The 26,111-nt window shown below is 45.5% G+C and overlaps 1 protein-coding gene across 1 annotated transcript in view; it reads left to right on the forward strand.

The window, feature by feature from the left end:
- Positions 1-26,111, forward strand: part of man2c1 (mannosidase, alpha, class 2C, member 1) — a 124,563-nt gene that overhangs the window by 11,953 nt on the left and 86,499 nt on the right. The window contains exons 6-7 of the mRNA XM_059946069.1: positions 1,809-1,998; positions 11,201-11,307. Of these exons, the coding sequence (XP_059802052.1) occupies positions 1,809-1,998; positions 11,201-11,307 (297 nt within the window). The remainder of the gene's footprint in view (positions 1-1,808; positions 1,999-11,200; positions 11,308-26,111) is intronic.

The raw sequence follows: 26,111 nt of genomic DNA on the forward strand, positions 1-26,111 counted from the left end.
GCAATTTAATGTGGATAAATGTGAGGTTATCCACTTTGGTTGCAAGAACAGGAAAACAGATTATTATCTGAATGGTGGCCGATTTAGGAAAAGGGGAGATGCAACGTGACCTGGGTGTCATTGTACACCAGTCATTGAAGGTGGGCATGCAGGTACAGCAGGTGGTGAAAAAGACAAATGGTATGTTGGCATTCATAGCAAAAGGATTTGAGTACAGGAGCAGGGAGGTTCTACTGCAGTTGTACAAGGCCTTGGTGAGACCGCACCTAGAATATTGTGTGCAGTTTTGGTCCCCTAATCTGAGGAAAGACATTCTTGCCATAGAGGGAGTACAGAGAAGGTTCACCAGATTGATTCCTGGGATGGCAGGATTTCATATGAAGAAAGACTGGATCGACTAGGCTTATACTCACTGGAATTTAGAAGATTGAGGGGGGATCTTATTGAAACGTATAAAATTCTAAAGGGATTGGACAGGCTAGATGCAGGAAGATTGTTTCCGATGTTGGGGAAGTCCAGAACAAGGGATCACAGTTTAAGGATAAAGATGAGGAAAAACTTCTTCACACAAAGAGTGGTGAATCTGTGGAATTCTCTGCCGTAGTAAACAGTTGAGGCCGGTTCATTGGCTATATTTAAGAGGAAGTTAGATGTGACCCTTGTGGCTAAAGGGATCAGGGGGTATGGAGAGAAAGCAGGTACAGGGTTCTGAGTTGGATGATCAGCCATGATCATACTGAATGGCGGTGCAGGCTCAAAGGGCCGAATGGCCTACTCCTGCACCTATTTTCTATGTTTCTATAAGTATAGAGGGAAATGCGAAATGATAGGAGAAGACCGGAGGGGGTGGGATGAAGCTAAGGGCTGGAAAGGTGATTGGCAAAAGGGATACAGAGCTGGAGAAGGGAAAGGATCTTGGGGCGGGAGGCCTTGGGAGAAAGAAAGGGGGAGGGGGAGCACCAGAGGGAGATGGAGAACGGGCAGAGTGATGGGCAAAGAGAGAGAGAAAAAAACAACTAAATATGTCAGGGATGGGGTATGGGGTAAGAAGGGGAGGAGGGGCATTAACAGAAGTTAGAGAAGTCAATGTTCATGCCATCAGGTTGGAGGCTACCCAGCTGGTATATAAGGTGTTGTTCCTCCAGCAATAATAATGTATATAATAATAAATAATGTACTTTTGGGTGAAGAGTGCATAGGAATGTGAAATTCACCTCATCTTTCTCATTTTTTGTGTGGGGAGTGGGATTTGGGGATTGATATGCCTGATCTGTTTTTGTTTCATTTTGTGTGGGAAGAGAGATTTGGGGGTCGTTGTGCTCGTTCCATTTTTGTTTGTATTTTTTGTGCAGGGAGGGGGTATTTGGGGGTTGATGATCATGCTTCCTTGCTTTTCTTTCTTGGCTTTACGGCTAGCCAGTGAAGAAGATTTTCAGAGTTGTATACTTTGATAACAAATGAAACTTTGAAATATATTAAAATATAGAAAATAAAGGCATGCATTTATATAGTGTCTTGAACCAGCTGCTTGCAACTGCTGTAATTAGAGAAGCAAAATACCAAGTACAGTTGTGAACTCATGTCTCATAGTTAAATTCTTGCTTTTGCATGTCAGTTGCTCAAGGTATTTGAATGAGGTGTTGGAAAGTAAATAAAATACTTTAAAAGAAGGCATATCACTTTCAGTAAGACTTTGCATCTAATTCCTTCTAGTTCAACATTTTCTGTCCAAAAGCCCCCAATTGACATGCAAATAAAGTTTGTAGTATTAATATCTCCTTTTTGACTGCTTCACTTTCCCTATCCAGTTCCTTGGCACTGAGAATCAGCGCAGCTATCAAGCGTTGTACACTGCTAATAAGATGGTAAACGTCTGTGATGTTGCAGACCCCAGCACCTTTGCAGAAGTGCACAGAATAGCCAACGCTTTCCTTCAGCAAAAGAATGGGGAGAGTCAACACATGGTGCATGCAATGGGACACTGCCATATTGATACAGGTCAGAAGAATTTGTAAAGAATTTCTGACACAAAGGTCAGAAAATGTTACCTTTTGCTTTCAAAGTTTATTTAATTTAATTTCTACCAATTAACACATTCCGGTTACTCTACATACCCATTCCACACCTTTATTTCTAGAGCAATTTAATTGGTACTGGTTACTGTATTACATCATAAGAATTTTGAATTCCATTTGTAACCTGTTTCAGTACAACTATTTGATTCCAGTCTGTCATTTAATTTACTACACTAGTGTCTAATACACTAGGAATTATGATGCTATTACTGTAACAAAGTCTGACTAATTAAAAGTCTAAGTACTTGTATAGAAGCACTTGGTGCCTGGGGTACATTGCATGTGGACTATCATGTATGAGGGAAGACATCACTGCTGTTGTGGAGAATGGCATCAGGCAATGGATCTAACTAGCAAATCAAAAAAACTGCATTTTGTGGAAATCTAAAATAACATAAGATGCAGGAAGTATTCTAGGGAGGCAGTATCTGTGAAAATGGAAATGGGGTTAATGTTTCCAGATTGTAGACCTTTAATCAGAGCTGGGAAAGGAGAAAACCAGGTTGATTTTGATGTAGGGTCTTTGACTTGAAACATCAACTCTATTTCTCCTTCCACAGATGGTGTCTGATCTACTGAGTGCTCCTGTGCTTTTACAAAGACACAGGACTTAAGGTGCTTGGAAGTAGGTACAGAAGAGATGTCAGGAGTAAGTTTTTACACAGAGAGTGGTGAGTGTGTGGAATGGGCTGCCGGCAACCGTAGTGGAGGCGGATACAATAGGGTCTTGTAAGGGACTCCTGGATAGGTAGATGGAGCTTAGAAAAATAGAGGGCTATGGATAACACTAGGTAATTTCTAAGTAAGTACATGTTCAGCACAGCATTGTGGGCCAAAGGGCCTATATTGCGTTGTAGGTTTTTCTATGAGACTGCAGGTGTGGAATCTGGAACAACAATCAATCTGCTGGAAGAACTCTGCGTGTTGAGCAGCTTCTGTGGAAGGAAAGAAATTGTCAATGCTTTGGGTCCTGATGCAAGGTTTTAACCTGAAACATCCAACAATTCCTTTCCTTCCAGTGTTTGTATGTCTGGCTAGAGGTGTTGTATCCCTGTCATTAGTCTGTATTTGCAGACAGGAATCCTTGTTAAAAGTTCACCTCAGTTCCATATAAAGAGCAATCACCTGAGTCAGAAAGTTCAAATCCCACTCTCGGGTAAACAGACAACCTGCTGGAGGAGCTCGGGGAGGGTGGAGTCAAGCAGCATCTGTGGGGTGAGGGGTGGAAAGAAAATACATGCATTAGGACTGTAATTAAAGAGGGACGAGGAGTGGTGAGACAGGAGTCTGAGGTGATGGTAGACTGAGGACGGGTGAAGGGTAATGGTGAGGGGTAGTGTTGAGAAATAAAGGCAGGTGGGTGATAGGTGGAGGCAGACAAAACGAAAGAGGCAGATGGAGCTAGGAGGGATGAGGGTGAAGGTGGAGGCAGCTCTTGAAGGGTGATGAGCAGCAGAATAAAGGATGCCATTGCTGGACTCTGATAAGTAAGGGTGAGGTGTGAGTGCAGGGGTACAAAGCAAAGACTCTACAGAGGACTGACGGCTCAGCATCAGAGTGGGGAGATTAGCGGAGATAGAAGTTGTTTCATCTGCCTATTTTGTCTGCCTCCATCTACCATCCACCTGTCACTATCTCCCAGCTACATTCCTTCCCTCCCCTGCCTGGCTCCATCTGTCCATCATCCTGCACCCTCCTCAGTTAACCAATCACATCAGGCACCTGTCTTGCCACTCCCTCTTTATACTAGCCATCTCCCTTCTCCACTCTCAGTCCCGATGCATGGTATCCAGCCAAAATCTTGATAATTCCTTCCTCCCCACATTTGCTGCTTGACCTGCTGTTCCTCCAGCAATATTGTTTCTTGCTCCAGATTCCAGCATCTGCAGTCTCTGGTGTGTTCTTTTCCAGTGTGCTGTATTGTACAGTGTATCAGTTTACTGATGAGATATAAACTGATGTCTTGTCTCAAGTGGACAAAAAAACAACCTTGCAATCTAATTTGAAGAAGGGCACAGAATTTTCCCAGCACCAAGCATCTCTTAAGTAACATGTAAGCTGTGGATAGTTGGTCAGCCAAGCAAACAGCAGTGTGATGATGCTGTATGCTTATCAGCGACTATACTTAATTACCAAGCTTTTTAGGGTAGTCCTGCAGTTGGGGAAGATAGTTTCCATTCATCAGTCTGCAACTCTTCTACATGAATTATTAAAATTAAACATACAGGAGCAGCCAACAATTTAAAAACCCTACCGTGAGAAAATTTAAGTACAAGGGAAAAGATTGTTAAACCGGGGGAATGAGGAGTTGCTGTGTTCCATGTTTCATGGAGATGTGGCTTACTTCAAACGCACCAGATTCTGCAATCAGATCAGAAGGTTTCTCAATACATGGGATGGACTAAACTGCTGATTCCAAGAAGGCAGAAAGAGGGGTTTGTGTTTCATGATAAGCTCTCTCTGGTGCTTGGATGTGGCAGCTTTGTCGTACTCTTGTTTCCATGACCTGGAACATCTGATGATTAAATGCCAACCATTCTACTTACCAAGAGGGTTCTCCTCCGTGATCCTGACTGCAGCTGACATACCGCTAAAATCCAATGGTAATCAGGCACTCGAGATATTGGATGGTGGCATCAGCAGATGAGGAACCGTCTACCCTGTCACATTTCAAATCATAGTCCGGGACTTCATCAGCATATAACGGGCACACCATGGTTCCAGCACACTAGATAACTTCCATGCGAAGGTAAGGAATGCCGACTGTTCCAAGCCCAGACTGCATTTCGGGAAATCTGATCACTTGGCTGTCCTTCTCCACCTGCATACAGGCAGAGGCTAAAGAGCAAGGCTGCAGAGATGAGAACAACAAAAAGGTAGTGGTGGGGGGCAGAGGAGTGGCTGTGGGATTGCTTCAAGTCTGTGGACTGGGTATGTTACATAGAAACATAGAAAGTCTATAGCACCATACAGGACCTTTGACCAACAATGCTGCGCCGAACCTGTACGTACTTTAGAAATTACCGAGGGTTACCCATAGCCCTCTGTTTTTCTAAGCTTCATGTACCTATCCAGCAGTCTCTTAAAATACCCTGTCATTTCTGCCTCCACCACTGTCACTGACAGCCCATTTCACACACTCACCATCCTCTGCATTTAAAAAAAAACTTACCCCTGACATCTCCTCTGTGCCTACTTCCGAGCACCTTAAAATTTCCCCCTCATGTTTGCCATTTTAACCCTGGGAAAAAGCCTCTGACGATCCACTTGATCGATGACTCTCATCATTTTGTACACCTCTATTAGGTCACGTCTGTCGCTCCAAGGAGAAAAGGCCAAGTTCACTCAACCTATTCTCATAAGACATGCTCTCCAATCCAGGCAAACATCCTTGTAAATCTCCTCTGCATCCTTCCTATAGTGAGGTGACCAGAATTGAGCACAGTACTCCAAGTAGGGTCTGACCAGGGTCCTATATAGTTGTAACATTACCTCTCTGCTCTTGAACTCAATCCCACGGTTGATGAAGGCCAATACACCATATACCTTCTTAACCACAGAGTCAACCTGCATAGCAGCTTTCAGTGTCCTATGGACTCGGACCCCAAGATCCCTCTGATCCTCCACACTGCCTAGAGTCTTACCATTCATACTATATTCTGCCATCATATTTGACCTACCAAAATGAACCACTTCACACTTAATCTGGGTTGAGCTCCATCTGCCACTTCTCAGCCTAGTTTTGCATCCGATCAGTCTCCTGCTATAACCTCTGACAACCCTCCACACTATCCACAACATGCTCAACCTTATCAGCAAAATTACTAACCCACCCCTCCACTTCCTCATCTAGGTCATTTACAAAAAAAAAGAGAAGGGGTTCCAGAACAGATCCCTGAGGCACACCATTGGTCACTGACCTCCATACAGAACATAACCTGTCTACAACCACTCTTTGCCTTCTGTGGACAAGCCAGGCTTGAAATGTTCAAGGACTCATCAGAGAATCTGAAGAAATATACCATGATTGTCACGTTCTTTATAAAAACAGTCATAGATGAGTGTGCCCCCACAAAATCATTTAGTCTTCCCCAATCAGAAGCCCTGGATGAATCATGAGATCTGCAATCTGCCGACAGCCAGATTGGCGGCATTCAGATCTGGCGACAAAATAAGATACAAGAGGTCTGGGTACGATCTCCAATTATTTCACAGGTGAAGTTGCAATCGACTTGAATCATTGAAGGGTGCTTGACAGCGGTGACAAGGATTGAATGTTATTGCCTTCTACAAAGTGAAACTAAGCGGCATAGGTGACTACAAGCTTTTGTTTCCAGATGAGCTGAATACCTTCTCGAACTCCCACAGCCCCTGATGGTCCTGTGATTTCAGTCTCTGAGGCTGCCATGAGAGCATCCTTCATGTGGGTTCTGTGAACCCACAGAAAGAATCCAGTCCAACAGCAGTACCTGGCTGAGTACTAAATAAAGATCTGGCTAGAGTGTTCACTGATATCTATAACTTCTTTGGTAGTCTGAGGCACCCATCTGCTTCATGCAGGCTTCAATTATACCAGTGCCCAAGAAGAACGTGGTAACCTGCCTCAATGACTATCATCCAGTAGCACTCACATACACTGTGATGAAGTGCTTTGAAAGGTTGGTGCTGAGACATGACAACTCTGGTCTGAGAAGTGATTTGTATCCATTCTGGTTTGCCTATCTGAACAGGTCCAAAGCAGATGCCATTTCATTGGCTCTTCACTCAACACTGGAACATCTGGACAGTGAAGTTGCATACATCAAGATGCTCTTTATCAACTACAGCCTGGCAGTCAAACTTATCGCACCCAATAAGCATCAAGAGCTTGACCTCAATACCTCCTTGAGCAATTGGATCCTCGATTTCCTTACTTGCAGACCCCAGTCAGTTTGGGTTGGCATCAACGTCTCCATGATCACCACAAGCACAGGTGCACCACAAGGCTGTGTGCTTAGCCCCCTGCTCTACTAGGTTTATACTTATGACTGTGAGGCTAAGCACACTTTGGAAGACATTTAAGTTTGCTGATGACACCACTGTTGTTGGTTGAATCAAAGGAGGTGACAAAGCAGTGTATGGGAGGGAGACTGAAAGTCTGGCTGAGTGGTGCCATAACAGCAGCCTCACTCAATGTCAGCAAGACCAAGGAGGTGTTATTGATTTCAGGAGAGGAAACCAGAGACACATGAGCCGGTCCTCACTAGGGGATCAGACATGGAGCAGGTCAGCAACTTTAAATTCCCCAGTGTTATTGTTTCAGAGGATCTGTCCTGGGCCCAGCAAGTAAGTGTCATTACAAATAAGCACGGCAGCGCCTCTACTCCCTTGGATATTGGGAAAGGTTTGGCTTGGCATCTAAAATTTCAACAAACTGTTATAGATGTGTGGTGGAGAGTACGTTTACAGATGGCAAAGCCATTGTAGCTCACTCTGAGACGGACCTGCAGTGCACAATGAATGCTTTTGCCTGAACATACCAGCTACTGGGACTTGATCTAAACGTCAAGAAAACCCAAGTACTGCACCAACCTGCTCCAGATCAAGCTCCTAAACCTCCAGGCACCCAAGTTGACAACACCCCTTTGGAAAACACTCATCATTTCCCATATCTTGGCAGGCTTCTTCCTTCAGGAGCCAGCATTGATCCAGAAATAAATCACAGAATAGGCTGTGCAAGTGGAGCTTCTGCCAGGCTGAGAAAGAGGGTTTTTGAAGATTGGGATATCAAGACCAACACTAAGATTCTGGTCTATAAAGCTATAGTCCTCCCCTCCTTGCTATATAGAGCAGAGTCATGGACAACATACAGCAGGTGCATAAAATCCCTAGAAACTTACCATCAAAGATGCCTCTGAAAGATTGTGAGAGTTAGCTGGAAGAACAGGTGTACTAACTCCAGCATCCTGGAGGAAGCTGACATTAACTCCATACCCATAGTCGTGATGTAACACCAATTGCGATCGGTCGGCCACATCATCTATATGCCTGACTCCCGCCTCCCTAAACAACTCCTGTTCGGCCAACTCAAGGATGCAAGGTGCACTCCTGGAGGACAGGAAAAGCGGTTCAAGGACAATATCAAGACCCACCTGAGGAAGTGCCACATCAACCTGAATGGGTGGGAGAAATAAGCACAGTATAGGGAAAGCTGGAGAAGGACTGTCTATGAGGGGACTGCATAGCTTGAAGAATACCTCCACTGTTGCCCCGAGTCTAGTTGGCTTCTTCGTAAGGAGTGACTGGGAAAGACCCAACCAGTTACATCCACCACCACTTCAGTGACCTACACCTGCCAACACTGCAATAGGACTTGTGGCCTCTTCAGTCATCTCAAGACCCACAATTGACCACATCAACCACCAGGAGAAGAATTACTGATGATGGTGATCTTTGCTAATTGCATCACGGCCTGGTACGGAAACACTAATGCCCTTGAATGGAAAATCCTACAAAAAGTGGTAGATACAGCCCAGCCCTCCCCACTATTGAGCACATCTACAAGGAGTGCTGTTGCAGGAAAACAGGATCCATCATCAAGGACCTCTACTAACTTGGCTATGCTGTCTCTCACTGTTGTCATCAGGAAGAAGGTACAGAAATCTCAGGACCCACACCATCAGGTTCAGAAGCAGTTATTACTCCTCAACTATCAGGCTCTTGAACCAGTGGGGATAACTTCACTTTCCCCATCACTTAACTGTTCCCACAACCTGTGGATTCACTTTCAAGGAATCTTTATCTGATATTCTTGATACTTATTGCTTATTTATTATTATTATTTTTACTACTTTTGTATTTGCACAGCCTGTTTGCTTTTGCGCGTTAGTTGTTTGCCCATCTTATTCGGTATAGTCTTTCACAGATTCTATTATGTTCTTGGATTTACTGAGTATGCCCACAAGAAAACAAATCTTAAGGTGTTAAATGGTGACATATATGCACTTTGATAATAAACTTGCTTTCAACTTTGAAATTTTGTTTGATTGAAATTATATAAAGCCCTAATTGGAGTATTACCCTACTGTTGGAGTATTATGTGGAGATTTGGTCTTCTAATGCACAGGAGGGTATAGTTGTGTTAGCATGGTGTAATCAAGTTTCACCAGGTTGGTTCTCAGTATGGATTTCCTTACAAAGTAATTATGCAGATGGACCAAATTCTCTCTGCAGTTTAGAAGAATAAGAGATGATCTCATAAACATACAGTAGAAATACGAGAGAACCTAATGTGGTAGTTGCACGAATGATGTTTCCCCTGACTAGGGTGCTTAGAACCAGAGACAACTGTGGTAAAGTAAGGACTCCCAAGAGACTGCAGATGCTGGAATCCAGAGCAACAAACAAACTGCTGGAGTACCTCAGCGGGGTGAACAGCAGCTATAGGTTCAGGGGAGGGGCGGAAGAGAAGAAATCCAACATCAGAACTAATTGGAGCGAGGAGATGGCTAGTATAACGAGAAGAGGGGGAGTAGTGAGATAGATGCCAGAATGGTTTGTTAAAGATGATGGATAGATCGAGCCAGATCGAGGGCTGTGGTGTTGGGAGACAAGATGCCCTGAGGCAGACAGAAGAGGAATATGGAGCCAGGTGGCGGAGACGAGTGTGATGGTTGAAGACAGCTGCTGCAGGGAGATGAGCAGGAATACAAAGAGCTACCAGTTGTGGAGAAGTAAGGAAGGTGACAGTGGACACCATTGGAGTTGAGGAGAAAGGCAACACCAGATAGGGAGGGAGTGAGGGGGAGGAGAGATGATGGGTGAAGTGTATGGGTAGTAGGTAGATGAAACTGGGAAGGGAAGGAATGAAATGGGTGAAAGAAGGCTATCCTCAAAATATGGGTTGGGCCATTGAGAGTTGAAATGAGAACAAATTTCTTCATAGAGAGACTGGATATCTTTGGCCTTTCCTACCAAAAAGGAACATGGAGGCTCAATCACTGATAATCTAATACTTAAGCAGAATGGATGAAGCTTTTAGATTTAAGCAAATGGAGTGATGTGGCTTGTTGTAGGAAAGTGATGCTGTGGTAAAAATATACCTCTGGCTTTATTGAATGGTCATCTGTGTCAGGGGCAATGGCTAGTTCCTGCTTTTATTTCTACATTCAAAGAATTAGTCTTTCACCTTGCTTGTCATTATTTTTAAAAAATCATACTTCTTTTTTGGCTTTCCACTCTGCAGCTGAAATAAACCCACAATTTCCTTTCCCACCGTGATATCATCTTGACACCTCTGCTGTCCACTTACTGTAAAAATAAGAGGTGCCAAAACTGCTCAGGCATAAGTATAGCATAGCCAGTGCTTAGCAAAAATAAATTATTGTTGCTTTGATGTATAGACTGTAATCTTGTGGAAAAATGGGAAGGATATTCAGATCAGGAATAAACATGAAGTTGGGGTACTGATCAATTATCCTTGTCAAACTTCTCACTACAGAAGGCTGCTATTCAGCCTGTTGTGTACAGTGTATGACAGTTTGTGCTGTTCTCTTGCTGCTCCAGCTTCTTGGATTCTATTCTGGCCTTCGATGCTGTGTGTGAAATTTATGCATCCTTGCTGTGACTCTGCTGGTCTCTGCTAGGTGCTCTGGTAGTCCTTTGGTGTGGATAAGTGGCTAGAAAAAGAGGAGTTGATAGGCACTTGAGAGAGAATAAACTGCAGGATTACAGATGGGAGGGTGGTGGGAAGAAAATGAATTGGAACTCATGGGATTGCTCTTGGGCGCAGAACTGAATGGCCTTGTGTGCTATAATAAATCATTGCCTCTGCTACTTATCAGATGAATGGGCAGCATTATCTTTCTTGCCTTGCCTTTTCTTCTGTTTGATTACACTTAGTATTATATCCCCAGGAGTGTGGAAGATTAATAGAGAGAAGGTTTTTCCTCTTGGAATTGCCTATTGAGGCAGAAGTCAAGTTAAAACACGAGAATGGATCTTTTTCTTGTGTGATAAGTGTGAGTGAACAAAGTTAAGTTGCCGCACCTTGTATTTGTTGATTGCTGAGAAAGCTGGTGAGGTTGGTCAGTCTCCTATATATGATTGCATCTCATTTTTAAAATGTTTATTTTGCCGATAAACAGCTTGGTTATGGCCATTTGAAGAGACCATTCGTAAGTGTGCTCGGAGCTGGGTGTCTGCATTGCGACTGATGGAGAGAAACCCAAACTTCATTTTTACTTGTTCACAGGTAAAATGGACATTTCTCTTATTTTGATCCTGATGTAATTCTTCTTATTTAATGTCATGCATTGAAGACCAATTTCACCAGCATTCCCAGCTATCAGAGCACGAAAACATATTTTGCATATTTTTGAATCTCTAGTGGTTCCCAAGCACAAGATGTATCCCAGCATAAAAGGGCAGCTTTTCGTAGTATGTCATATTGTGCTAATTTGGAAATGTATAGCATTCCTTCATTACTTCCCACCTAGTAATAGATGGCACAGCTGGCTGAGCTGCTGTCTCACAATTTCAGTGACTGGGGGTCATCTGTGTGGAATTTTGCGTGTTCTTTCTGTGACTGTGGATTTCCTCCAGGTGTCCTGCTTTTTTCACTCAAGCCAAAGGTGAATGGGTTTCTAGAGGTCCTTGCAAACTACCTCTAGTTTATGTGGGTGATAGAACTGATTGGCAGTATTGGTAATGGAAGTGGGTTACAGGGAAAAATAAATGGGGGCACTGCTTTATTTTGAATTGGCATATGCTTGGTGGGACAAATGGCTTCTTTCTGTGTGGTAAAGAAATATGAAAATACATGACACATTCCCAGCATTTTTCTGCAGCAATTCAAGAACAAGGTTCACCACAACCTTCATGGATAATTAATGGTGGGTAATAAATACCAGCTTTATCAATTGTTAATAAACCCCCCCCTCCCCCATCTTCCCCCCTCCCCCATCTTCCCCCCTCCCCCATCTTCCCCCCTCCCCCCTCTTCCCCCCTCCCCCCTCTTCCCCCCTCCCCCCTCTTCCCCCTCCCCACTCTTCCCCCTCCCCCCTCTTCCCCCTCCCCCTCTTCCCCCTCCCCCTCTTCCCCCTCCCCCTCTTCCCCTCCCCCCTCTTCCCCCTCCCCCCTCTTCCCCCTCCCCCCTCTTCCCCCTCCCCCCTCTTCCCCCTCCCCCTCTTCCCCCTCCCCCTCTTCCCCCTCCCCCTCTTCCCCCCTCCCCCTCTTCCCCCCTCCCCCTCTTCCCCCCTCCCCCCTCTTCCCCCCTCTTCCCCCCTCCTCCCCCCTCTTCCCCCCTCCCCCTCCCCCCTCTTCCCCCCTCCCCTCCCCCCTCTTCCCCCCTCCCCCCTCTTCCCCCCTCCCCCCTCTTCCCCCCTCCCCCCTCCCCCCTCTTCCCCCTCTTCCCCCTCTTCCCCCTCTTCCCCCTCTTCCCCCTCTTCCCCCTCTTCCCCCTCTTCCCCCTCTTCCCCCTCTTCCCCCTTTCCCCCTTTCCCCCTTCCCCCCTTTCCCCCCTTTCCCCCCTCTTCCCCCCTCTTCCCCCTCCCCCCTCTTCCCCCTCCCCCCTCTTCCCCCTCCCCCCTCTTCCCCCTCCCCCTCTTCCCCCCCTCTTCCCCCTCCCCCTCTTCCCCCTCCCCCTCTTCCCCCCTCCCCCCTCTTCCCCCTCCCCCTCTTCCCCCCTCCCCCCTCTTCCCCCTCCCCCCCTTCCCCCTCCCCCCTCTTCCCCCCTCCCCCTCCCCCCTCTTCCCCCCTCCCCCTCCCCCCTCTTCCCCCCTCCCCCCTCCCCCCTCTTCCCCCTCTTCCCCCTCTTCCCCCTCTTCCCCCCTCTTCCCCCCTCTTCCCCCTCTTCCCCCTCTTCCCCCTTTCCCCCTTTCCCCTTCCCCCCTTTCCCCCCTTTCCCCCCTTTCCCCCCTTTCCCCCCTCTTCCCCCCTCTTCCCCCCTCTTCCCCCCTCTTCCCCCCTCTTCCCCCTCTTCCCCCTCTTCCCCCTTTCCCCCTTTCCCCTTCCCCCCTTTCCCCCCTTTCCCCCCTTTCCCCCCTTTCCCCCCTTTCCCCCCCTCTTCCCCCCTCTTCCCCCCTCTTCCCCCCTCTTCCCCCCTCTTCCCCCCTCTTCCCCCCTCTTCCCCCCTCTTCCCCCCTCTTCCCCCCTCTTCCCCCCTCTTCCCCCTCTTCCCCCCATCTCCCCTCTCCTCCCCTCTCCCCCCCCTCCTCCCCTCTCCCCCCTCTCCCCCCTCTTCCCCCTCTCCCCCCCTCTTCCCCCTCTCCCCCCCTCTCCCCCCCTCTTCCCCCTCTCCCCCCCTCTCCCCCCCTCTTCCCCCTCTCCCCCCCTCTCCCCCCCTCTCCCCCCCTCTTCCCCCTCTTCCCCCTCTTCCCCCTCTTCCCCCTCTCTCCCCCCTCCTCCCCCCTCTCCCCCCCCTCTCCCTCTCTCCTATGGATCTCTCATCAGTCCCTCAACCTCCTTAAAATCCAAATTGACAATAATTCCACTAAATGTTAGCAGTTCCACTCAGAAACTGGCCCCTTGTCTCTTGAAACTTGATGCACTGGGTCAAATTTTTTTGCTCTTGTTTAACAAGCTCACTGTAGCCAGCTCTACCTCACACGGTTACCCAGTTCTGATCCTTTGTCAGACTCAAGCCCACTCTGGAAAATATTCTGTGCATAACAAAATATATTTGTGATATTTGGTTCTAGAGTAAATTCAAGTTTTGTTTTTGTTTCTAAATTAATAGATTAAAATAATTATTGTTTGACTTATGAAATAATCTAGTTGATACTGCTCTGGGCTTTGCAAATATGACATGAGGCTAGTGCCTTTGATTTTCTTTTCATTGGAACTTTGGTAAACAGTGGAAACTTAACTGACTTTCTCTTCTAATATACATTATTCAAGCTTTTACCTTCAAACACCTGAAGAGCTTTGGGTTTCCCTCTGTGCCAGAAAATAGGCTTGATTAATGACTATTTATAATCTTGAAAGTGAACATTAAAATTAAAATCTTAACCGCAAGAGAGAATAATAAACAAGTTCTCAAAATGCACATTATTCTTGAGACTGTTTGCATCATTTACAACTCATGAATATACAGCTCATTTATCTCCAACCATAAACTTAACCCTTGATTACAAAGTAGCTTTCTTCTTGGCTTATTGCTCAAGGACGTAGTGCCAGATGCTTGCATCCTGTGCCAAGGTCAGATGATTAAACCAGTTGTATCAAGGTTATGCATAAGATGATGTGCTTCCTTTGTCGTTCACACTTGGAAAAATGAGAGTAGCAGAATGGAATGGAAGCACGACTTCCAGAAACCCTGTAATATCTCACATCAACCTGGACTGGAAATGTGTCACTCTTCCTTCCCTGTCACTGAGTCAGTATTTGGCTGCGTCTTCCATGTGTGTTCAAAATATTGCTGCATCACACCTTCTTGGAAGCAGTAAATGTCCTTCAGCAGCGTCAGCTAAGTTGTTCTGTGGTAAATAATGCCATCATCAATTCACACAGCTCCCTGAAAGTGGCACTGCAAGTAGTAGTAGGGTGGTAACGAAGATGAACAGTGTACTTGCCTTTGTTATTGGTATGGTGAGTATAAAGGTCAGAATGCCACTTTGCAACCGTATAGAACCATGGTCAGGCAGCATTTGGTGCATTTCTAATTGCTACATTACAGGGAAGATGTAGAGTCTTTGGAGAGGGTCCACACAAGGTTCACTGGGCTGTTGCATGGATTAGAGAATATTTCCTGTAAGGAGAAATTGGAAAACTTGGATTGTTTTCTCTGGAGAATCAGAGGCGATCTGATCGAAAGATACAGTACTGTGCAAGAGGCTTAGGCACCCTAGATTTTTAACGTAAGTTTTGTTTTCAATATTTTTGTTTGTTTTCTGCATTAGTGTGTCAGTAGAAAAGAGCAAATTTTAGTTTCCAATCATTCATTTTTCAAAAAATTAAATGTTAGAGAATTCTTTGTATTTTGTGAAACGAAGTAACGTATTAAGCAATGACCACTTCTCAAATTAAAAATTTGATTATTTTGTAGATATTTAAAAGATAAACAGGTGGTAATGATCAATGACATAATGAGTTGAATAAACTAAACTGAAACAGAAACTGGTGTAGAAGGAATCAAACTGGGCAAAGGACAGCCAAACTAAAAGGCGAGGGGTGGCAGATGTGACAGTTTAACCTTAAAAATAATTAATTCTGACACCGTGGCAAGAATGAGTGTAGCAACAACTCACAAGGTTGTCGTCCTGATTCAGCAAGGTCTCTCCCAGGCAGAGGTTTTGTGGCAGATGGGAGTTTCAAGATGCACTGTCCAGGCAAAGAAACAGGTAAGCAACAACACACACAAAATGCTGGTGGAACACAGCAGGCCAGGCAGCATCTATAGGGAGAAGTGCTGTCGGCGTTTATAAGCTTACAGACTCTCACAGCTACCTGGACTATTCGTCTTCCCACCCTGTCTCTTGCAAAAAGGCTATCCCCTTCTCACAATTCCTCCGTCTCTGCCGCATCTGCTCTCAGGATGAGGCTTTTCATTCCAGGACGAAGGAGATGTCTTCCTTTTTTAAACAAAGGGGCTTCCCTTCATCCACCATCAACTCTGCTCTCAAATGCATCTCTCCCATTTCCCGCACATCTGCCCTCACTCCATCCGCCCGCCACCCCACTCGGGATAGGGTTCCCCTTGTCCTTACCTACCACCCCACCAGCCTCCAGGTCCAACGTATAATTCTCTGTAACTTTCGCCACCTCCAACGGGATCCCACTACCAAGCACATTTTTCCCTCCTCCCCCCTTCTGCTTTTTGCAGGGATCGCTCCCTACGCGACTCCCTTGTCCACTCGTCCCCCCCATCCCTTCCCACCGATCTCCCTCCTGGCACTTATCCTTGTAAACGGAACAAGTGCTACACCTGCACTTACACTTCCTCCCTCACCACCATTCAGGGCCCCAGGCAGTCCTTCCAGGTGAGGCGACACTTCACCTGTGAGTCGGCTGGTGTGGTATACTGCGTCCGGTGCTCCCGGTGTGGAGTTTTATATATTGGTGAGACCCGACGCAGAATGGGAGACTGTTTCACTGAACACGTACGCTCTGTCTGCCAGAAAAAGCAGGATCTCCCAGTGGGCACACATTTTAATTCCACGTCCCATTCCCATTCTGATATGTCTATCCATGGCCGCCTCTACTGTCAAGATGAATCCAAACTCAGGTTGGAGGAACAACACCTTATATACCGGCTGGGTAGCCTCCAACCTGATGGCATGAACATTACTTTTCTAACTTCCATTAATGCTCCTCCTCCCCTTCTTACCCCATCCCTGATATATTTAGTTTTTGCCTGTTCTCCATCTCCCTCTGATGTTCCCCTCCCCCTTTCTTTCTCCCTAGGCCTCCCGTTCCGTGATCCTTTCCCTTCTCCAGCTCTGTATCACTTTCGCCAATCACCTTTCCAACTCTTAGCTTCATCCCACCCCCTCCGGTCTTTTCCTATCGTTTCGCATTTCCCCCTCCCTCCACTACTTTCAAATCTCTTACTATCTCTCTTTTCGGTTCGTCCTGACGAAGGGTCTCGGCCCGAAACGTCGACAGTTCTTCTCCCTATAGATGCTGCCTGGCCTGCTGTGTTCCACCAGCATTTTGTGTGTGTTGTTGTTTGAGTTTCCAGCATCTGCAGATTTCCTCGTGTTTGCTCAAGAAACAGGTAAAGTCGAGGACCAGAAATGCATCAGTTGGCCGCAGAAATTGAGGGCAGCAGGCAAGACATACATCGGGTTGGTGTCCCTTCTAATAGGAAGAAGTCCAGCCCTGATGTCAGCTCTGAACTCACAGAAACCACTGGAACCCAAGTACACTCTTCTACAGTCTGGACAAGCCTTGTCAGCATTTGTCTTTGAGCAAGAGTTGCGCTAAAAAGCTGGAGTGATGTACAAAGAGCTTAGGTTTCCATCCAGTCTGAGCATTATAAAACAGAGAACAGTACAGCACAGGAATAGGCCATTCAGCCCACAGTGTGCTGACCATGATGCCAATTTAAACTAGTCTGCACTTGGTCTATATCCCTCAATTCCCTTTATGTTCAGGTGCCTGTGTAAATGTCTCTTAAGCATTGTTATCATATAGTAAAAGGTGGAGAAAGAACCAGTAACTTTCCCTCCAACTCAAGTTGGCTTCACCTCACAAAAGTTTAGAAAATCGGTGTCTGTCGCTAATCTACACAGGTGGGTAGATTTCCCTTCTTAGTCTGAAGAAGACATTCTTATATTACTGAAAAAACGTTTAAGCATGTACTTCTCTCAATTAAATAACTTTTGGCACAATTCAAAGATCCTCACTTGGATGTCCCGATTAGTACTTTGTATTTATACTCCAAGGGAATAAAATGGGAGGAGCAGCAAGCATGTACAACTCCTACCAATGCCTTCTTTCACTTTGCTGTTTCTTTGTTTCACCCAGAGTGATTCTGCTTGATTTTCTGAGCTTCAATCCTCTAACCTAGTCTTTAAAATTTGAGTTGCTTTGTCCCCACATTCTATTTTTTAAAATTGCCTATCTTTTCTAAAGGTTTTCTGAAATAAGTAATATCCAACTATTGTGAATTTGAAACAGAGTTTTTAATGGTTATTAGATCACTAAGAATTTTAAACATGTCTCTCCTCAACTTTGTTAAGAGTGCACTTTCTTCCTAACAGAGTATCATCTTACCTATTTTGCTACCTGTATTAATACGTTGCCTTTTTTATGAACTTCAAAAAAGTATCTCCTTACCCAGAACCTTTTTAGAGCACTTTTTAATTTATGGCTGTGGTGAACTACATATACCTGTCTGGACACGCCCCCTGCTGACTGCTCCTGTGGCTCCTCCCACAGACCCCGTGTGGTGAACTACATATACCTGTCTGGACACACCCCCTGCTGACTGCTCCTGTGGCTCCTCCCACAGACCCCGTGTGGTGAACTACATATACCTGTCTGGACACGCCCCCTGCTGACTGCTCCTGTGGCTCCTCCCACAGACACCGTGTGGTGAACTACATATACCTGTCTGGACACACCCCCTGCTGACTGCTCCTGTGGCTCCTCCCACAGACCCCGTGTGGTGAACTACATATACCTGTCTGGACACACCCCCTGCTGACTGCTCCTGTGGCTCCTCCCACAGACCCCGTGTGGTGAACTACATATACCTGTCTGGACACGCCCCCTGCTGACTGCTCCTGTGGCTCCTCCCACAGACCCCGTGTGGTGAACTACATATACCTGTCTGGACACGCCCCCTGCTGACTGCTCCTGTGGCTCCTCCCACAGACCCCGTGTGGTGAACTACATATACCTGTCTGGACACGCCCCCTGCTGACTGCTCCTGTGGCTCCTCCCACAGACCCCGTGTGGTGAACTACATATACCTGTCTGGACACACCCCCTGCTGACTGCTCCTGTGGCTCCTCCCACAGACCCCGTGTGGTGAACTACATATACCTGTCTGGACACGCCCCCTGCTGACTGCTCCTGTGGCTCCTCCCACAGACCCCTGTATAAAGGCGATCAAGGCCTGAGCCCGGCCTCTCCGTCTCCAGGATGTAGCATGGTGGTCACTCACTGTTTGTTCGTTCCTTCTTCCAGTCAATAAAGGCTGATATCTCGCTTTATGTCTCAGAGTGAGTTATTGATGGTGCATCAATGGCTTCATTTGCAGCCTTGGTCATTGGATTTGACTAAGTTCAAGGAGAGCTCTCTGCTGTTAGGAGACGATTGAATGGTTCCCATGTACGATAGGATAGACTTGACCTTGCAATCAGATTCATTTGCTTACCACATGTACATTGATGCAGTGAAACACTATCACAACTAAGGATATGTCGAAGGCACGTATTCTGGCACTAACATAGCATATCTGCAAGCTCAGCCGAACAACACAACAACACAGTGAGCACGTTTACAAAGTGCGCTGCCACAAGAAAGCAGCATCCATCACCAAGGATCCTCACCATCCAGTCCGTGCTGTCTTCTCGCTGCTGCCAGCAGGAAGGAGGTGCCACATCACCACGTTCAGAAATGGTTGTTACCCTTCAACCATCAGGCTCCTGAGGTTAATATTATTCACCTCAGCATTGAACTGATTTCCACAACCTACGGATTCACTTGTAAGGGCTCAGCAGCTGGTGTTCTCAGCATTATTTATTTATTTACTTTTCTATTTGTTCAGTTTGTCTATTTTTGCACATTGTCAGTTTCTGTGTAGTTTTTCAGTGATTCAATTGTATTTATTTGTGCTACTCTGAATGCCTGTAAGAAAATGAATCTCAGGATAGTGCGTAGTGACATAAAAGTACTTTGATAATAAATTTACTTGAACAGCCAAAGCAAAGCAATCCCCTTTCGTCTATCTCTCTCTCTCTCTCACTTGCGCATGCTTTCTCGCCTGCTCCCCGTCTCTGTCACCCCTACCTCTATCCTCAGGACGGACTGCTGCAGACTCACAGACTTCAGGCCTTCCCCTTGGGCCTCAGTTTCTGGACTCACCAACTTCACTCTTTGACCTTTGGGCTTTGATCTTCACAATCTATCCCATTACAATCTTGCACCTTACTGTCTGACCGTGCTGCATCTTCTCTGTAGCTGCTGTATGTTATTCTGCATTTTGCTATAGCTCTACCTTGTACTACTGTGATGCACTGTGTATTGATTTCATCTGTGTGAACAGTGAGCAGGACAAGCTTTTCACTGTACCTTGGTACATGTGACAATAATAACCCAAAACCAATGCTAATATCAATAAATCCTGAGGAGATGTTTTAACTATGGAACTGGTCAGGAAGCACAAGCATTTGGGACTTGCACTCTTGGAAACTATAGATTTTATCACTGTACTGTTCCCAAAAACACTTGTCAATCCCCAGTTTGCAACAGTCTCTATACAATGGTTCTGAAATTAATGTGCTCATCTACCTGCATGATCTGCAAAAAGCTGTCAGAATATTGTACCTGTCGGACAAGTGTGAGGGTTGAGGCTCTTGCAATAAGCCTGCCTCACTCTCCCTCCTCCTTTCAGAAGGTTCTTATTGCACATGTCACTGATCCATTAATTCCAATAAAGTGTCCTTTCATTCCATTCTTAGAACATTTTTAAAGTATCCTCTGTCATTATTACTCTTACCTCAGTTAAGTGCTTGTTCCCAAGTATCTACATGATTGGACAGTATATTGGCAAAGGTAGTAGAGCTACTGGCTCAGCTGGAGTATCCCAGGTTCGATCCTGACCTCAGGTGTTGTCTGTGTGGAGTTTACACATTCTCTGCATGACCAAGGTTTACTGCTGGTGCACTGGTTTCCTCCCTCTTCCTGGAAATTTGTCAATTGGTAGCTTAACCTTTTTATGTCCTTTTACCTTACATTCCCATAAAAACTACCCAGCTGTACAAGATAGCTTTTATAGAAACATAGGGGAAATAAAAATGTATTAGGGTCAATTAGTGTAAGATTGGTTTCTTGATGGTCAGCATGGATTCACTGGACTGAAGTGCCTGTACTATATTTCTGGCTGATTACATGACGTACTGTGAACAAATCATCCAGAGAATGTTATTAACCAGTTCCAGATGGTGTCTCATTTCACTGGATTCCAAGACTACTTGTTTATTATTTTCTCATCAATGCAGTTTTAAACTTAAATGATTAAAAGAATTTAACTTCAATCTGAAATTTAAGGCAAACATTGTAATTCTTCACATCACGTTGAGATATAGATGCTGATGCTAGATTGTTTGATTTTCATTTTAATTTAACAATGAAGACTGATTGATACAGTAGAGGAAAGTGAATTCCAGCTCAGGAGGAATGACCCAGGTCAAAACCCTTCATCTGCTTCCATATAAAGTTCTATAAGATTAAGATTATTCACATTACACTGTTTGTCTTAAAATCAAACCAATAAATCTCCCTCTTACTCCCAAGTCCACAGTACATGGTCACTGCACTAGGAGAATGCCTATTGTCTGTGCCAGATCTGAAAGGGCTCTGGTTCTGTTCCCCTGCTTATTCCTCGTAACCTTGAGCATTACTGTCTGCCTTCTCTAGACCCATGATGACCTTCTCCATGTGATGCAAAACCATAGGAAGTACAGTGAATTTTAATCTACTTTCCTTGAAGCTAGCCAGCAAGATAGGAATGTTGTAATACTCGTGGGCAACACTGCACGTAAGCCTCACTCATGATGTAGAGAAAGCCATTAATGTAATCTTCATAGTTATACACTGGGGGCAATCACCTCCCACTTAAACCCTACCATTCTGATTCCAGACCTTTGGTATTTCATTTTGCATTAGCAATAGTGTGCAAATTGTTTTTGCAAGATACTGATTTTTCTATTTGTAATAGAGATCGTATTCCCTCTTGTTGTTGAAGAACTTTGTATGGAAGTGAATGAAGAGCTTTGACCTCAAGATTCTTGGGTCCTTCCTCCTGAGCTGGGATGTACTTTCCTCTACCATGCATCAATCAGTATTCGTTGTTGAGCCTAAATGAGAAGGGGATCCTTTCAAACTTTGTGATTCTTCTCATCTCACTGTTTGTCATGAACGCTTTTCTTGTTATCACAAGACGCTTATGGATAGAGGTAAAACAAAGTAGTGCCCAGCATCTGTAGGATTTCTCTTGTTTGTGTACTGCTGATGGCAGGGGAACTACGTGACTTTGGTTGTTGCATTGCCTGTTACAGCCATCCATGAGGGGAGGTGCTGGAGACAGCGTGGGAGACGACAGAGGTACGATGAGTGCACTGGAATCTGTGCCCAAGTGCCAGGTTCTCATACTGCGGTACCACCTGTTACAGCCACGTATGTGAGGAGGTGCTGGAGAGTGTGGGGGAGAACGATGAAATCTCTGCTGAGTTATAGGCTGGAGGCAGTGTGGGGGAGAACGATGGAATCTCTACTGAGTTATAGGCTGGAGGCAGTGTGGGGGAGAACGATGGAATCTCTGCTGAGTTATAAGTTGGAGGCAGTGTGGGGGAGAACGATGGAATCTCTGCTGAGTTATAAGCTGGAGGCAGTGTGGGGGAGAACGATGGAATCTCTGCTGAGTTATAAGTTGGAGGCAGTGTGGGGGAGAACGATGGAATCTGCTGAGTTATAGGCTGGAGGCAGTGTGGGGGAGAACGATGGAATCTCTGCTGAGTTATAAGTTGGAGGCATTGTGGGGGAGAACGATGGAATCTCTGCTGAGTTATAGGCTGGAGGCAGTGTGGGGGAGAACAATGGAATCTCTGCTGAGTTATAAGTTGGAGGCAGTGTGGGGGAGAACGATGGAATCTCTGCTGAGTTATAAGTTGGAGGCAGTGTGGGGGAGAACGATGGAATCTCTGCTGAGTTATAAGCTGGAGGCAGTGTGGGGGAGAACGATGGAATCTCTGCTGAGTTATAAGCTGGAGGCAGTGTGGGGGAGAACGATGGAATTTCTGCTGAGTTATAAGCTGGAGGCAGTGTGGGGGAGAACGATGGAATCTCTGCTGAGTTATAGGCTGGCTCTCCCATCGGTGCTGCTGTCCATCATTCGCTCTCTGGAAGCCAAGCTGGATTGGCTTCGTCTGCGGCTGCGGGAGATGAAGAACTGCTGCATATTCATTCTTGCAGGAGCGTGGCCCCAGGACAACCTCCTATGCGCCATCAATCTTCAGGCCAAGCCACTTAGGGACTTGTGTTAATAGTATTTTGTGACTTGTGTTTTTAATCGTAACTGTGTGTAACTATATATACAGTTTTGCACCTTGGCCCCAGAGGAATGTTGTTTCGTTTAGCTTGTATACATGTGTGTGGTTGAATGACATTTAAACTTGAACTTGATGCTCCTAGCGTGTGGCATTGGGATGCCATTAGATATAAACTTCTGAACTATGATCGCTGCAATCTGCAGCCTGTAATTTCCCTATAAGAAACATACTTTTGAACTATCTAAGTGATACAATAATTTTAAGGATTTGGTGAATTTGACTCAGGAATGTACCTTGAAGCAGATGAAGGTCGTCCACCATCGAAAGAGAAGGTGCCACAGTAGTCTTCAAACCAGATTCAAGTGTCAAGGCTTGAGAGCAGAAAACAAGTCGGTGTTCAGCCCACTACTCTGTGCTGGCCGAGATCCCCACCTGAGCTTGTCCCATCTGCCTGTGTTTGACCCACTTCCCTCTCTTCCAATGAGCAGCAAGTACAGTAGCCTTGGATCCTTAAGAAGGGTTTTGTCCCGACTCTTCCACAGACTCTGCCTGAATTGCCAAGTTCCTCAAGCATTTGTGTGTGCTGCCCTGGGTCCCACACCACCAGTTGTTGCCCTTCAACCTCTTCCTCAGTGTCAACAAGACAAAGGAGATGGTTATCAACTTCGGGATAACTCACACCTGTCTTTACAACAGTGGCAAAGCAGTGGAAACTGTTTCAGACTCCTGGGAGTGCACTTCACACACAACCTGTCAAGGTCCCGGAGTACATCCTACACAGTCACAAAAGTTCACTAACACTTCTGCTTTGTGAAGAGAGCTGGACTAATCACATCTGTACTTATGTCGTTCTACCGAAGTTCAGTAGAGGTCATCCTAACAAGCTGCATCGCTTGTGTACAGAAAGGTGCCGAAAAAGGGCCAGTAACGTTATGAAGGATCCTACCCACCCTGCTCATGGACTGTCCCACTCCCATCAGGGAGGAGGCTAATCAGCATCTACACCAGAACTAGCAAACTCAAAATTATTTACTTTCCCCAAGAAGTAAGGCTGATCAACACCTTCACACACTAACCTGCCCTCCACCCCCAACCACCATTCTTTCTTGCTTCCTCTCAGAATCACTTTACGTACAGACACTCCTGTGCCTAGTGTCACTTTATGGATGTACCATCAATCTATGTATGTGAACTGTCTTATGTATTTATATTTATTGTGTTCTTTATCTTTATTTTGTGTGCCATATTGGATCTAGAGTAACAATTATTTTGTTTTCCTTTACACTTGTGTACAGGAAATGACATGAAACAATCTTGATCGGTGTCCTGAATTGGCTGGATAGTTTCGGTGATTCTGCAAAATACAGACTCACTTTCAGGAACTCTGCAGCTCATGTTTATGGCACAGGACAAGATGCTCATTCTCAGAATGGAGCTTCTAAATGAACTATAGCCACTATTGATTAATTGACAGCTATCAATTTTATTGGAAATTTAAATGATTTTTATGGGAAAGGTTCAGGGATGAGTGATTTCATGACAAGATTAGACAGCAGAAGATTGTGTTTCTTTACCAGAATAAGGAAATGTGAGAGGCGAGTTTTAGAAATGTATGAGTTCACTAAAGGCTTAGTTAGAGTAAACGGAGTTGAGCTGTGTCTGTCATGGTACATGGACTAAGGCATTCAGATTTAATAAAATGGAACAAAAGAATAGGGAAATGTGAGGGAATTTTATTTTTAATCACAGACACGAGATTGCAGATGCTGTAATCTCAACTATAAAACAAAATGCCGGAGGAACTCAGCCAGCAGAGGCAGAGGTCAACATTGGGGGTTCAGACCTGTTATCCTGACCATTGCTTTGACTCCACAGATGTTGCCTGACCTGGTATGCTTCCCCAGCATTTGTACAGAGCAGTTATGATCTAGATCTTGCTGCTGGTAAGGGTCATGGAAGCCAGGTTGATCATGATTTTCAGTAGGAAATTGGATGCTGATGATGGAAAATAACTTGTGGGGCTGCAGGGAAACAAGACAGACTAGATTGGCCCACAAGGAAAGTGTAGATTTGGTTAGGTAAGATGGTCTTTATGCTGTTAAGATTCTATGCTCTGAAATTTTATGCTCTGATTTTTTTCCCTCAAAACCTCAAGCATAAAGTCAATTCTTTACCTTTGCTGACTTTCTAGGGTATGTTTGGCATAATCACAGTTAGCCAGCAATATACTGATATGCATAAGGGTGCTCATTTTCTGATTTTAGCTGGGAGTAAATGCACTGTATCCTAACCTGCCTCGTTCCCCATTTTTCATTATCCAGGTCAGCTGATCCACACCATCTCCTGCACCAGCAATATTTCCCATTTTAAAATTCAGCATTAGAATGCAGTGCAGCCTAAATTGTTTTTTTATACCAGTTTAAATTTCTGCATGTCCCTTCTCCTCTCCTACTCTGCAATCTTTTACAAGCCTTCCAGATGCTCTTTTGAAAAATTATCCAGTTGCTTTCCATCACTGGTGACCCTGCCTTCAACCATCTGGAAATTCAGTTTCCAGAGCTTATTTTCTCTCCTCCTGCCTACCTCTTGATTAAGCTGTCAAATCTTCCCACTTTTGAACTAGTGTCAACTTCTATTGTATTTATGCTCCAGGGAAGCACCTTGGATGATCCAGCATATGCAAGTGTAACCCCCTGGGTCGCCTCAGGCTCGCTCAGCTCGTTCTCGTCTAGGGGGAGCAGCCTTCAGCCCCGCCAAACTGGGTAATCAGCTGGTGTGGATGCTGTGTGATGTCCCCGCCTCGCCCAAAAACAGACAGCACACCATATGCGATTAAATGAGTACAATTTATAAAGGTTACTATAACTAAGTGATTAATAACGATACAGTATATATGAAGAGAAAATTAAAGAAAAGGCGCCAAACTTATCAAAGTCCAAACCACTTCGTGCACAACCGTTGGAGCTCAATTTCTGAAGTCTTCTGGCCACCATTCGATCCCCTCCGAACTCCTCGACTCGCAGCTCAGGACCCTCCGAACTCCTCGACTCTCCAAACAGCTCAGGACCCTCCGAGTGGTCAACCAAGCACATCTAGCTTCAACCCCCCCCTCCTCGGAGAATCTCCCGGCCTCGGACCCCCCTTTGGGGTCCGATCCTCGCCCAGCTTAGAGCATTGCGTCCTCTCTCTCGACCCCCTCGCGCCGATCTGCCCAAAAGCCCGTCAACAAAAGCTTACAGACTCAGAAGAAAGAACATTAATCCCCATTTGGTTTACAAAGGAATACCATTCTCATTATCAGTAAATTAGCATTCCTGCTAGTTAACAAAAAGAAAAA

Source organism: Hypanus sabinus, chromosome 21, assembly GCF_030144855.1.
Source record: "Hypanus sabinus isolate sHypSab1 chromosome 21, sHypSab1.hap1, whole genome shotgun sequence".
Taxonomy (NCBI): Eukaryota; Metazoa; Chordata; class Chondrichthyes; order Myliobatiformes; family Dasyatidae; genus Hypanus; species Hypanus sabinus.